We start from the raw sequence: 15294 nt of genomic DNA, 5'->3' as shown, positions 1-15294 counted from the left end.
TTTACAGGGCATTCCCTTTACAAAACATTTTTGCCCATAACCGAAACAATGGGACCACCATTGCAGGAAGTTGGCTCTGTATATACTATTTCAAAGTAAGAAATAGTGTGCACAGAGTTCAAGGGTTCCTGTTAGAGGTAAGATAGTGGCAAAAAGACATAATTCTAATGCTCTATTTTGTGGTAGTGTGGTCGAGCAGTAGGCTTATCAGAGGGTAGTGTTAAGCATTTGTTGTACACACACAGGCTATAAATGAGGAACACACACTCAAAGACAATTCCAGGCCAATAGGTTTTTATATAGAAAAATATATTTTTTTTAGTTTATTTTTAAGAACCACAGGTTCAAGATTTACAAGTAATACTTCAAATGAAAGGTATTTCACTCGGGTATTCTAGGAACATTTAATCACCACAATAGCATGTACAGTTTTGGCAAAAATGGCAATAAGCTATTTTAAAAGTGGACACAGTGCAAAAATCAACAGTTCCTGGGGGAGGTAAGTAATTGTTAAGTTCACAGGTGAGTAAAACACTTACAGGGTTCAAAGTTGGGTCCAAGGTAGCCCACCGTTGGGGGTTCAAGCCAACCCCAAAGTTACCACACCAGCAGCTCGGGCCGGTCAGGTGCAGAGGTCAAAGAGGTGCCCAAAACACATAGGCTTCAATGGAGAACAGGGGTGCCCCGGTTCCAGTCTGCCAGCAGGTAAGAACCCGCGACTTCGGAGGGCAGACCAGGGGGGTTTTGTAGGGCACCGGGGGAGGTGGGTGGGGGGGGGGGGGGACAAGCAGGAACAGAAAGTACACCCTCAGCGGCACAGGGGCGGCCGGGTGCAGAGTGCAAACAGGCGTCAGGTTTTGTATAGAAAGCAATTGGGAGACCCGGGATCTCTTCAACGATGCAAGCAGGCACAGGGGGGGCTCCTCGGGGTAGCCACCACCTGGGCTAGGCAGAGGGTCACCTGGGCGGTCGCTCCTGCACTGGAGTTCGGTTCCTTCAGGTCCTGGGGGCTGCGGGTGCAGTGTTGGTTCCAGGTGTCAGGTCCCTTGTTACAGGCAGTCGCGGTCAGGGGGAGCCTCTGATTTCCTCTGCAGGCGTCGCTGTGGGGGTTCAGGGGAGTCGTCTCTGGCTACTCACTGGCTCGCAGTCGCCAGGGAGTCCTCACTGTAGTGTTGGTTTTCCGCAGGTCGAGCCGGGGGCATCGGGTGCAGAGGGGAAAGTCTCACGCTTCCGGCAGGAAACGTGAAGTCCTTAGAGTTGTTTCTTTGTTGCAAGAAAGTTGCAGGTTGTTTAACAGGGCCGCTGTTCACTGGAGTTTCTTGGTCCTTGGTTGCAGGGCAGTCCTCTGAGGCTTCAGAGGTCGCTGGTCCCTGTTGGATGCGTCGCTGTTGCAGTTTTCTTCGAAGTTGGGAAACAGGCCGGTAGGGCTGGGGCCAAAGCAGTTGTCTCCGTCTTCACTGTAGGGCTTCAGGTCAGCAGTCCTTCTTCTTGTTAAGGTTGCAGGAATTTAGTTTCCTAGGTTCTGGGGGCCCCTAAATACTGAATTTAGGGGCGTGTTTAGGTCTGGGAGGGCAGTAGCCAAGGGCTACTGTCCTTGAGGGTGGCTACACCCTCTTTGTGCCTCCACCTTGAGCGGAGGGGGGCACATCCCTAATTCTATTGGTGGAATCCTTCATTCACAAGATGGAGGATTTCTAAAAGTAAGAGTCACCTCAGCTCAGGACACCTTAGGGGCTGTCCTGACTGGTGGGTGACTCTTCCTTGTTTTTCCCATTATCTACTCCAGCCTTGCCGCCAAAAGTGGGGGCAGCTGCCGGAGGGGCAGGCATCTCCACTAGCTGGGATGCCCTGTTGCTCACCGCCAGGTGTTACAGTTCCTGTAGGGGGAGGTGAGAAGCACCTCCACCCAGTACAGGCTTTGTTCCTGGCCAGAGTGACAAATGCACTCTCCCCATGTCGCCAGCAAAATGTCTGGTGTGTGGCAGGCTGGCAAAAACTAGTCAGCCTACACTGGAAATCGGGTATGTTTTCAGGGTGCATCTCTAAGATGCCCTCTGGGTGTATTTTACAATAAATCGCACCAGTGTGCATTTATTGTGCTGAGAAGTTTGATACCAAACTTCCCAGTTTTCAGTGTAACCATTATGGTGCTGTGGAGTTCGTGTTTGACAGACTCCCAGACCATATACTCTTATGGCAACCCTGCACTTACAATGTCTAAGGTTTTGCTTAGACACTGTAGGGGCATAGTGCTCATGCACTTATGCCCTCACCTGTGGGATAGTGCACCCTGCCTTAGGGCTGTAAGGCCTGCTAGAGGGGTGACTTACTTATGCCACAGGCAGTGTGAGGTTGGCATGGCACTCTGAAGGGAGTGCCATGTCGACGTAGTCATTTTCTCCCCACCAGCACACACAAGCTGTGAAGCAGTGTGCATGTGCTGAGTGAGGGGTCCCTGGGGTGGCATAAGACATGCTGCAGCCCTTAGAAACCTTCCCTGGCATCAGGGCCCTTGGTACCAGGGGTCCCAGTTACAAGGGACTTACCTAAGTGCCAGAGTTGTGCCAATTGTGGAGACAAAGGTACAGTTCAGGGAACGAACACTGGTGCTGGGGCCTGGTTAGCAGGGTCCCAGCACACTTTCAAATCATAACTTAGCATCAGCAAAGGCAAAAAGTCAGGGGGTAACCATGCCAAGGAGGCATTTCCTTACAACCATGAAAACAGTCAGTGCGACATGTTCTGTCTAGGTCATCTCTGGGTCCCCATATTAATAATAATCGAAATAAATATAATACATAACAGCAATATTTAATTTTTTTGTTGCAGATAGAGGAAGAAGGTAAATGGAAGTGATATAGTTATATGCAGGGGCACTGGAATTATGTGGCAGAGAGGACCAAATTATGCAGCAGGGTTGACCAATTTATGTGGCAAGAAAAGTCCAGCTTTGTATTTACAATGCCAAAAGCTTTATCTCAAGCAAATGTGAGACCTATTGCATTGCAAATGCTTGTTTTTATGACAGGTGGAGGTAGACAACATAGAGAACAGGAGGGAGGGAAAAACAGGACGGTGGGATGGCAACAGGACAGTACAAAAAACCAGACAGGAGGGTGGGAATAAGAAACCGGGACTAGAGAACAGGTGGGAGTGATTAAGAAACCATGACAGGAGGATGGGTGGGAGTGAATAGGAAACCGGCACGGGAGGACTGGTGGGAGGGATTAAGAAACCGGCATGGGAGGACGGGAAAAAGAAACCAGGAAGGCAGGATGGGTGGGAGGAAATAAGAAACCGGGACGGGAGAACGGGGGGGGGGAATAGGAAATAGGTGGATGGAATTAGAAACAGCAGGAGGCCTGTAAACAGGAAGACGCATTGAGCAAGCGGTCTGCCTTAGTGGCCTGCATTGGTTCTGTCTCACCATTCACTACGCTGCATTGGTGTTATAGGAGGGAATATCATCCTACAAACGGATCCAGTAGTTACCAGCAAGTTTGATAAAGGAGCAGGTAGACTTGGATGCACATTGATGAAGCAGGTACAGCTAACACTTAAGTGATGCCTAAGTTTGTCATTCGAAAACGACAATTATGCTACATTAAAGTAGATAAAAAAACATATTGCACTCTATGTCCTTTGATTGGATGAGGAGACTCGGCACGAACGTCATAAACTTGAGGTTCAACCAACAGATGGACTGCACGCACCTCCCAAAGATGAAGCCAGAAAGGCACAGCGTGCAACAATCTCTCCTCCTACAACTGAGCACTAGAGCAAATACTGGAAGGGAACTGGAAAGAACTTGCTCTCAGAGAACAAACCACGACGATGGGCACATCACGCCCTAGTGGCCTATGAGATGACAGGCCGGAATGTTTACCTACATTAAACATAGCAGCCAAAAGGAATGCAATAAGCTAAACCGTTGTCTAGCATTTCAGAAGTCCATAACCAGTCATCAGCCAAGGAAAAGCCTGAACTCAAAGTTGAGGGGGGGCGGAAAATTATTTAAATGCGAAATTTCAACACAAGGTGATAATACAGAGGAAATTACAAATTTATTACCCACATTAAAAAAAAAAACAATTTTTTAATTTATTGCATGTTTTTAATGCTACTGGGACTCGAGCAGTACTCAACATGAACAGCACATTGCTTCCTGCGTGCCCCTTCCAGTTGTTGAACCTTTGAAACGGCAGGACAGGGAGAAGAGGAGGGTGGGGTGTGAGGAGAGAAGGTACAGGGAGAAGGTAGGGAAAGCTTTAAAAAACAAACAGATTTAACGCGGTCAGCAATGACGGTGTCTGACCGCCTTTAAGTGCAATGTGTGGTCGGCATTATACCTGAAGCATTTAATGTTGCCAGTCCAACTGAGAACCTGTAAAGACGCAGGAGTTGTAGCAGCAATGACGTGGGTGGGGGAAGGGGAAGCAGTCATCAACAACCAAGCAGTAAGAGTCGTAGTGGTGCAAAGAACAAAACGGTGCCTGAATCACAGTGCGCAAGCTGAGGACGGGCACTAATAAAGTTTGATTAATTGACATTTCGTCCATTCTCCACTGAATGAATGGAACTGGCGCAATGGCATGTGATGCCCAATTAAAAGGCTGAAAAAGAAAAGTGAACATAGAGCAAACCAATGGTAAATAAGGGCGGGCTGTAAGCCCTTTACGGTATACAATATCCCTCACAGCAACAACGCATGTGTGCTGTTTAGACGAGATCTAAAAATGTGACAAGAAAAGACAAATTGTGTGGCAGAGTGCAGCACGTTTTGTGGAAGCATTAAATCATCATTATGTAATTTTTCCAATGTTAACACTGTCTGGTCAGAGGCTGCATCTCATGAGAATCAATATAATACCATGATGCAGCAATCAGAAAAGAAAAAGTCACCTGTCATTCAATGCAAGGTAAACGATCTGCCATTTCGCAGCTACACGTGGCTGCATTTTTAGTAACTTTTGAGCAGTTTGAGCTAGAATATATATATTTTTTTAAATAAAAATCAGCGAATTATGAAACTTTTTAGATTATAAAGCAAATACATCACATCCTTAATTATCAGAATAAAGCTGTGGTCGCAGAATTCGCAAGAGGCAGTTTATCTACTGGGGCAGAGGAACGTTGGGACTTTATTGACCGCAAGAAGGCTCAACTGGGTCACTTACTTTTTTAAGTACAGTGCGCATGTCGGGTTGGACTGGTGCATTTCTTGGAGCATCCAGACATGCACACTTAAGACCTCTCCCTACCTGCGCAATTAGTGAGCCGGTGGGATCACAGCTGCAGCCCCCCCCCAGTCTCTTAAGGAACGCTGGGTCTGATTGTCCCAGCCAATCCTGGTGCTGCGTTCATGCTGTTCAGTAACAAAGACAGCAAGTGAGCAGCGCTCAGGTTGGTTCAGGAGACACCTCTAGGCATGCACATGAGGCAGCAAAGGGTTGCGAGGCTCAAGGTACGAGAACATGGCCAATCACTGCATGGCTTTAATATGAAGCTATGCGGTGATTGTTTTTTTCTGCGCTGTGCTCTCGCCCCTCTTTGAACCACCAGTAATGGCATTGCGCACGAGCGAGGGGGTGGAAAAAAGGGTTATTGGAACATTACCTTGCCTCATCTGCAGCCCTCCTGTGGTAGTGAAAGATCACCTAGCTGCCATCTATCCCGAAAGCAGTAGTGTAAATAAATGGTAAAAAGACATCTGGCATTCACTACTATGAAAAAAGGGATCGGTGAAAACTGTGGATTTTTTCATGCAGGTTGTATTATTCTGCTCTTATGGGAAACTGTTTGCACTCAGTGCTTTTGCGGCCTGCAGCATCTACATACTGGATCAGGGACTAGCAAAATTCTGTTTCTGAGTTCACAGAATGCTTCCAAATACTGGAAAATGGAGTTCTCCATCTTTGTTTCACTCGTCTTAGTACAAGAAACACAAATAGATGAAACCTGCGCACTGCCTGCCAGGTTTCCAAAAGTAAAAAGATAAACAGCGGTTGCCCCGTAGGTCTTTAGTTAATATTTAGAGCATGCGTGGAGGGGGTTTGTGCAGTGAGGAGGGGAGGGGGGGATGGGGGCACTTAACTTTTTTTGCAATGGGACAGGGTAACTCATTGTATGCCACTACATCTATTTTTTGATGTCATGCCATAGCAAATGTCATACCGTTGAAACTGTGATATATTCTCCCATACTTGGACAGTAAATGTTCCTGGGATCCATATAAATGGATGTCAGAACAAAATCAGGTTATTTCATGAACCACATTAAAAATAACCCAGAAAACATTAGATAAGAGATTGTGGCGCAATCGTCAGAGCTGCCAACTTCGGGTCTGAGGAACCGGTTCGAGTCCCTGTGTCAGCTCAACATCCTCTGCTCCTGGGCAGGTAACTTAATCCTCCCAGTGCCTGAAAAGATAACGTGTCGTAATGTAAAGTGATTGGTGAGCTTGGGTTGAATTTATGCTATAAAAAACTGCAAATACATCAAAAAAATACAGACATTTTACCACATGCTTTACAAACTGGCTTCTGATGATCACCCATAGTTGTGATGAACAGGACACAGAGCAAAGGGCAGCGCATGTAACGACGGATGGACACAAAACTGAATATTCTTGACATCTATAAAAGAACGACTGTATGATATATATAAAATCCCCTTTCATCACAATGGCCAACTTTTATTCCACTGAACTTTTACTACCTGACAACACGCATTGCCAGTAAAGAGAACTAGTTTGAGGAACTGTACAAATGGCTGTAAAATGTAGGTGGGCTGCTATACAGAAGTTGTGTTTTAGTTGGGATTTCTTTTTGGTGTGTGGACGATATTTAGGGGTCCTGCTTTGTAGCCATGGCTTAAGTATCATATGACGTTTTTAGATCTGGCCTGAATAGCACCTATTTTTGCAAATAATTTAAAATATACTTAGAGGGGGCTTTGGCGCCACTCAGAGCTGTATTTATCCTTCACCTCGAGCTATTGGCTTAGTTGTAAAAATAAGCGGCCGCTGAATCACACATTAAATGTGCACAAATTCAATTACTCAGTTGCCTAGGTGCTTCCAGAATGTGCAGAAAAGGGAACTGAAGTACAGGAACACACAAAGTACACAGGATGACATTTTCCTTCATGCTCAAACTTGCTCATAATGCAGGATTTGCCAACTCTAGGTTAAAAACTTATGTCGGGTGGAGAACCCATATCCTTCTGTATGTCGGTCAGTCTTGCTCGCTTCACTTTCTTGCAATTTAATATTTATCCCCAAATTTTATGACCCACTAATTTGAAATGTCACCAGCTGCCACTGGTCTATGCTCGTAAGTAATGCATATGAAGTATGGACCTATTGTACATTTCAACAGTGCCTAGACCTGCTTGCTTTGGACTTTTTTGTGAAGTGGGTCCAAAATGCCTATTTGTCTGGAGGAGGAAGACAAAGATTGCCCGGTGAGGGAAGAGACAAACTACCTGCAGTCTCGACTGTCTCAAATAGAAAATTACATTAGAAGGTGAAAATATTTTTCATACATCTATAAAAATGCAGGACTAACAAAGATTAGAAGAGTGTAATTTGATACTTTACAAAATGCCCCATATATTATATTCCATCAGGTAGCTGCAATCACCTTAAGAGCTGAGATTTCCAATTGCATGGTTAATTTACATTTAAAGATGTTGATGTAAAAGTTATTTTCCTTAGATTTATATTTCTTGGAGCCATATTCTAAATCCTGGTCTCGTAGACTTTCAGAGGCACATCATACTTAACTTCACCCACGACCACAGCCTTCAACTCAAAATTAACTGGATTAAATAAATCAGTCCTGCAGAAATGTGCCTTCTCTGAACAGTTATAAAAATAAAAAAAATACACAAAACAGGTGCATGATTGTTACTACCACTATATACAAAAACCCAATGAGTTTAGCTGTGGAAATGTGGAAATTATTCTCACCAGATTAATGAGACGTCTCATTGCATTTTCGTGAGAGCAAATGCACTCGCAAGGATCGAATCCACCTTCTGCCATGGTTGCACAGATCAGCTTGGAACAGTCTGGGTTTTAACTGTAAGAAACAGAGGGCAAAGCCAGGAAGTCAACATTTTGGTTAACAATATTTTACCAATAAAACAAGGTAAAACATAACATTAATGTGACAAGTGTTGGTGAATATAAGTAATATTCTCAGGGCTCAAGTCTTCTATATTTTTTATTATAGATTGTGTTAGAGTATGTTATGACAAAAGGAATTTTACAGCTACATTGAAAACGAGATTTAAATAAGCAACAACAGGTTTCCCCATGATTAGTTTGCAAGAGAAGCAAGAAATGATGTTATTGATTTCACATATTTACAGATGCACATAAAGAAAGTGTTACTTGCCTTTGGTAGCACTCTTTCTGGTAATGACTATCTAACCTCAAATTACTCATATTTTGCATATTCTTCAGGTGTCAGACTAGACCTGGAAAATTAAAAACAGTACCCCGAGGCGCCAGTAGGTGGTTTTGAGCAGCTCTGCACCCACGTCGCTCCGCTCAGGACGTGACATGCGGAACTGCATGTGGGCGCCACTCGTGCACAGTGATGTCAGTTGCTTTCTAGGCTGACCGAGCCCACAGGTGAAGGGCCCAGAAGCAAACTGGCTTTAATCAGAGTGCACACTTCTAAACCAGGGGCTGTTTCAGGTGGAAAAGAGAAGAGTACACAGAACGGATGGGAAGATCTCTGAGGAATCTTCAGTTAGACAAAGTATCTACCAGAAAGATCCTTAACAAAGGTAAGTAACTTGTTCTTTTGATACTTATAACTACTGAGCTCCCGCCTTTGGAATAAATATAAAAGCAGTATCTCCCAGGTGGTGGATCTGTAGACTGGCTCAAAATAAAAATAAAAAGAAATGAGCAAAAAGTCCGTCTCGAAAGACACCTATGTAGCAGCTTGCCAAAAGGCACTCTGTGTGCCAATGCAGTGGTAGCAGCCTTGGCTCTGGTTCATTAAACTTGCAAACCTTTTGGGGATGCTTCCTGGCCAATGCGTAGCAGATTTTAATGCCGAGTACGATCTAGCGAGAGATAGTCATTTCGGCAATGCCTTGCCCTTCTTCGCACCACCAAATCCCACAAAGAGTTGATCTCCACAAAATGGTCAATGTAAAAAACTTGAAGCTCTTTCTGTATCCAAGTGATAGGGTCTCTACTCCTCCTTAAATGGTAGCGGTGGAGAAAGGAACGCCGGCAGAATGACGCTTTGTCGATGTGAAGAGTCACCACTTTTGGAAGAAAGGAAACTCATGTTCTTAGGATCAACTTGTCTAGGAAGAAAGTAGTGTATGGTGGGTTGACAGAGAGGGCTTGCAGCTTACTCACCCGCCACACTTATGCTATGATGATGAGAAACATTGTTTCGAGGGTGAGAAGCTGTAGTGGACAGCTGTGCAGTGGTTCAAAGAGTCCACTTCAGGAAGATGAGAACCAAGTTAAGGTCCCACTCAGGCATCATTCCCAGAATCTTTTTATTGTTATTTAGTAATATATCATGACAGATTAATACAGTATTGGTTGTGATACGGTAGATAAGTACAGCTGTTATACATTTTGCAAGCTTGTGGGCCTGATCAGCAAGGGTATGTATGTAAACATCAAATATAGAAGATTAATATAGTAATTAACCAAACTTGTGCTCCACATATTACAATCATTAATATCTATCGAAGCTGTAACATCAGCGAATCTTGTAGTGATTGGGTGGTCACCTCGGTCTAAACACAGATCACCAATTATCTTGCTACTCTGTTGTTGCTCTGTGTGACAGTAAACGCAATTGTATACTTACATATAAATGCCGATCCTAGAATAGTAACAAGTGAAACAATAACATGTAATAACAACGGAGTACTTTGAATTTAAATATTCAATATCAATATTACAATGCCTTTGTGTATGTGAAGTTCCCCGAATGATGTGCAGAAGTATCTGCACGTGTAACATGTAAGTTAGATCCAAGTGCTCAGCATCGTTGTTGCCCAGATCCAAATGTTTGGTATGGAAGTACAGTAAATGCAAAGTGTCTCAGTAACATTTACAGGGTATCTCTAGTGATTTATGATCACTGGGTTGCTCTAAGAGGCTAGAGTGTCTCCGCTGGGTCAGAGTCCGTCTCCGGAGTACGTAGAGAGGATAAGATCATTTCCCAACTGTCTGAGAGGGGGTATTTACGCAAACCTAACGAATCCTCCCGTTTCAGAGCCACTCCCTCAGCCCCCGCCCAGGTCAGAAAGGATTGTCTAAAGGCCAGCATGGTTGGTGCTTCAGCAGCTTTCCATCTGCAGGTTATGAACCGTTTGGCTGTTATAAACCCCAGGTCTAAAAATCGTGCGGTAGCCCTGTGGTGCAGGCTTCTAGGAAGCAAATCCAACACACAGGCCTCCCATGTAGGTAACAGTGTGTGCGATGTGCATATTGACAGACAAGCGACAACAGCTCCCCAATAACTATGAAATAGGGGGCAGGACCATAACATATGCAGGACATCTGCGTCCAAATGTTTGCAACGGGGGCAGGCTGCATCACAGAGAAAGAAGTATCTGTTAATACGAGCTGGTGTAAGATATGCCCTGTGAATACTGTAGAATTGTATGAGTTGAAATCTGGAGTTGCGGGGAATGGTTGTGTGGCTGGATAGAACAGATGTCCACTGCGTGTCCGTGAAGGGCACGCCCGAGTCTCTCTCCCAGGCAGCACGTAACGTTCCGTGTTCATGTGAGATATGAGTTTGCAGTGCTTCTGTAAACCACTTGACCAGATGTCTGCCCTGTCCCATGACCTGCATATATTGTATTAGCAAATTGGTTGGAGGAGCGGTCGTTAGGTCGCAATAATTAATTATACAACAGAAACTGTCCCACTGGGAGGCCTGCATCGGCGACCAGGGTGGAAAACGGAGTCAGCCTGCCATCACTGTACAGATCACCCAGTGTATGCAGATCTGCAGCGTGCCACGTCCGGAGTTCAACCACAGATGTGGTTCCAGCGCCACGAGGTGTGCCCAGCAGCGCCAAAGCTGGGGTGAACGGGACGGTTCCCTTTGTGAGCTGTAAGGATCTGCGGAAACAGTGGTGTACCACATTAAGGAAAAGCTCCTCCGGTGGCGCAGAGTGAGCAAGCGGGTGGAAGAGGTGCGTTAATGGTGCAAGAGACCAGGGCTCTGTGGTAGTCGCTGTGTCAGAGAGATTAAGTCCCGACAACCATCTGGAGACCCAGTGGATCTGAGAGGCCAAGTAATAATGCTCTAGATTGGGCACCAAAAGGCCACCCTGCTCCAAAGGCAAGCAGAGCTTCTTAAGCGCAACTCTACAGCGCCCCTTATTCCAAATGAACTCGCGCAATTTGGGTTCCATTTCCCTAAAGAGACTGACCGGTATGTAGTATGGGAGATTGGAGAAATAATATAGTAATTGTGGTAATACAATCATTTTCAGAAGAGCACCTCTACCTGCAACAGAGAGTGGCAGCGATTGCCAAAAGGTCATCTGAGACCGGATGGACGCCACCGCCCTTCCAAGTTTTCCATCATGTAAATCCTCTTTCCGGTGATATTTGTGAATGCCTAAGTATCTGAACGTATGTGGCTGCCAAGGGACATCGATACCAGAAAGGCACAACCTCGGGTTCGGAAGATCAGGGTCAAAGGGGAAGAGGCAGGACTTTGCCCACTTAAGACGTAGGCCAGAGAGAGTCGCAAAGTGTTGCAAAATAGCCCCGACCGCTGGAGGACCTGAGTAATGTCCCTAAAGTACAATAGAAGGTCGTCTGCGTACAGTGACACGGTGTGCAAGCAGTCGCCCAGCGCAACACCACAATGGGAGCCTCGGCTGCGCAGTACCAAGGCTCCATAGCAAGGGAGAACAGCAATGGGGAAAGGAGGCAACCGTGTCTCGTGCCCCTACACACCCCAACCGGTTCCAAAATATTCCTACCCGTCTTGACCCGGACCTGAGGATTGGTATATAGAAGCTTAACCATATGTAGGAAGCGCGGTCCGAGGCCAAATCATCGTAAGGTTTCAAAAAGATACGGCCATTCCAATGAATCAAAAGCCTTTTCCAGATCAAGGACCAGGCATCCCGCCAGCGGCCAGTCTTTCGTCGAGTAGCGCATGACGCAGAATAATCGCATGATGTTATGGGAAGTATCACGCGCGGGCACAAATCCGTTTTGGTCAGAGTGGACAAGATCCGAGATCATGGGCGCCAAACGTGTCGCCAGTGTCTTAGCTAGTATTTTATAATCTGTGTTGAGCATTGCCAACGGTCGGTAGGAGCCAAGCTCTGATGGGTCTTTGCCTGGCTTGGGAAGCGATACCAGTAGCGCCTCGTTCTGCGATACCTACAAAGATTCTCTCTCTGTATAGATTCCTCGTATAGGCGGAGGAGATGGGGCGCAAGAATAGGGGAGAAGGTTTTATAGAAGTCAGTCGGAAGTCCGTCCGGGCCAGGAGTTCTGCCTGCGGATAGGTCGTGTATAGTGCTCTGGATCTCGGAGAGCTCCAGTGGTTCCTCCGATGTGTCTCGCTGGGCCTCCGTCAGGAGGGGTAGGGTAATTGATGAGAAGAAGTCTGCACAGGTCTGCCAATTCGGCAACACAGCCGAGCCATAGAGTGCCCTACAATGCTGTGTAAATTCGGAGTGTATCTCTGAGGGGGGTGTGGAGCATGTTCCCGGTCACGGAGCGAATTTCCATAACCGGGCCCCGGTCTCGATCGCACCTAGTTAGCCAGGCCAGGCATGAGTACGCGTTGAGTAGGCGTCATAGTTTAAGCAGCGTAGCCGCTCCAAAAGAGATAGATGTATAGCCCGGGCCGATGACAACTGTGCCATCCCTGTGGGGCTTCGAGTAACCTCCCGTTCAGGTCGCAGTAAGGTCCGCTCCACCAGAGTGAGTTCCCTCTCCATGGAACTACGCAGATTGCACTGCGTTCCCATACAGTGGCCTCTAATAAAGACCTTGAATGGATCCCATTCCACCAGATCGGAGGATGCCATACCCCAGTTGTGCGCAAAATATTCGGGGATCACCCCATCCAATGACGCCTTAAATGCCGCATCCTCCAAAAGCTCAGGTGTGAGCCTCCAGGTGGGAACACTTGGGAGGGAAGTATCCCAGCCCAGATGTACAAGTTGTGGATTGTGATCCGAGTGAGTGCGACCTAAATAATCGGTATCTAGTACAGCAGGATAAAAGTTGTGTGTGCACAGCAGTCTGTCAAGGCGCACATGCAGATGATGAGGGGCAGAATAGAATGAATAGACTGTCAGTAGCGTTACGATGGCGCCATATGTCTAGTAGGTGCCAGTTCTATATCCAGGCATTTAACGCATGCGCGGCAGCTATGGTAGGCGCTGTGGGCAGCGGAGGAAAGGATCGTTCTAAGTCAGGATCCAGTACACTGTTAAAGTCACCCCCGGGTAACCAAGGATAATCACTCCATCCCGACAATTGACTGGACAGGGAGCGGAGGAAGGAGGCCTGGTCCAGATTCGGCACATATATAGAGCCCAATACCAGGGCTCGACCCGCAAGTTGCCCCCACACCAATGCATAGCACCCCTGTTCGTCAATTATTTGATCTTCTGCCACAAAGGGGGTGCCCGGTCTGATCCAATCCAAAGCGCCTCTAGCATAAGTAGAGTGACCTGTCGCATATAACTGTCCCCTCCATCGTCGCTGCAGACGGGACACCTCCGATTGCGCTAAATGCGTTTCTTGTAAAAAGGCTATATGTACCGAGTGTCTTTTAAGGTAGGAGTATATGGAATATCGATGAGCAGGTGTGTGTATGCCTCGCACATTCCATGTGAGAGCGGTGTAGTTATTCATGGTGGGTCTTGATAATGGTAGCTACTAACTAATTGGATGGCCCATACATAAGAGGCCATATAAAAGATAGTGGGGTTCAAACAAACCGGCAGGTTAATAAGATTCAACCTCCATTTCAATACTAACAAACAAAATGCCATTAGAGCAGAGGGACAACCTGTGTCTGCCCAAACCAAATAACCCATAAGGTCAACGAAACAGTTATAAATAACAAATCTCCACTAATAGGAGAGTGGGGTAGGCCAAGCAACTTCGCCCCGCGAGGAGGATCCCCCGCCGGTGCCTGGGCACACCACCAGACTATTAAGGTCCTCCTCCTCCTCCTCCACCACCACCACAACAACCACCACAACCACCACCACAACCACCACCACCACAACCACCACCACAACCACAACCACCACCACCACAACCACCACCACCACAACCACCACCACCACAACCACCACCACAACCACAACAACCACCACAACAACCACCACCACAACCACCACCACAACAACCCAGGAGAAGATTGTGCAAGCCAAGGTGCAGGACCCTGCTCTGCTGCTGCGCCAGAAGGTCTTTGTGAAGTGGCAGCTTGATCAGAGGACAGAAGCTCAAGCCCAGGAATTGCGGATGCCACACTCTCCATGACCAATCCAGTGCAACTAACATGACTTGGGATCAGTTGTTCCTGATCTTTTCTAGTGCTTGGTGCAGGAGATGATAAAGCAGGAAGGCATACAGAAGTCCCATTTCTCTCTAGGAGGAACTTGTTCCAGAAGGAGAGATGCCTTGGAAACTCCAACACACAAATGTGCTGACATTTAGCATTTTCAGCAACGGCAAACAGATTAAGTCTAGGTTCTCTTCATTCACAGTAGAGACCTTGTGCCACCTCCGGATGTAGCTGCTATTTATAATCTACTAGGTGTTGGCGACTGAGTTTGTTCATTCTGGCATTTAAAGATCCTACCAGGTGGTGTGCCACTAGGGAAATCCCTTGGTGTTCCAGCTGCTTCCAGATGCGGAGTGCCTCCTGACACAGGGCCCACAACTCCACACCGTCCTGGTTGCTGTAATACCACATGGTGTTGTGGGTGAGAACCTGCACCAGCCTTCCTCTGATGGATAGTAGGAAGGCTTTCAATGCCAAGTGAATGGCCTGCAGCTCCAGGTTGATGTGGAGCACGGATTCTGCTTGAGACCAGTTGCCTCTGATCTCCACCTCTCCCAAGTGGCCACCCCAACCCAGAAATTACTAATTGTTCACTACTGTTAACTCTCGGTGGGTAGGGCTAGGGGTCTTCCACGGACCCCTATCACGCTCTAGCAACCACCACTGCAAGTCTCCTCTGAAATATGGATGTGATGGAAGAGATCCTCTAGATGCTGCACCCAATGGGAATTCAGGT

The 15294-nt window shown here is 46.7% G+C and overlaps 1 protein-coding gene across 1 annotated transcript in view; it reads right to left on the bottom strand.

The window, feature by feature from the left end:
- The window catches only part of SMIM14 (small integral membrane protein 14), a 256717-nt gene that overhangs the window by 107528 nt on the left and 133895 nt on the right, over positions 1–15294 (bottom strand). Inside the window, exon 3 of the mRNA XM_069202031.1 lies at positions 7973–8084. Within this exon, the coding sequence (XP_069058132.1) occupies positions 7973–8047 (75 nt within the window). The 5' untranslated portion in view covers positions 8048–8084. The remainder of the gene's footprint in view (positions 1–7972; positions 8085–15294) is intronic.

The sequence above is a fragment of the Pleurodeles waltl genome, chromosome 1_2 (assembly GCF_031143425.1).
Source record: "Pleurodeles waltl isolate 20211129_DDA chromosome 1_2, aPleWal1.hap1.20221129, whole genome shotgun sequence".
Classification (NCBI taxonomy): Eukaryota; Metazoa; Chordata; class Amphibia; order Caudata; family Salamandridae; genus Pleurodeles; species Pleurodeles waltl.
This window is presented reverse-complemented; position numbering and strand designations above follow the sequence as displayed.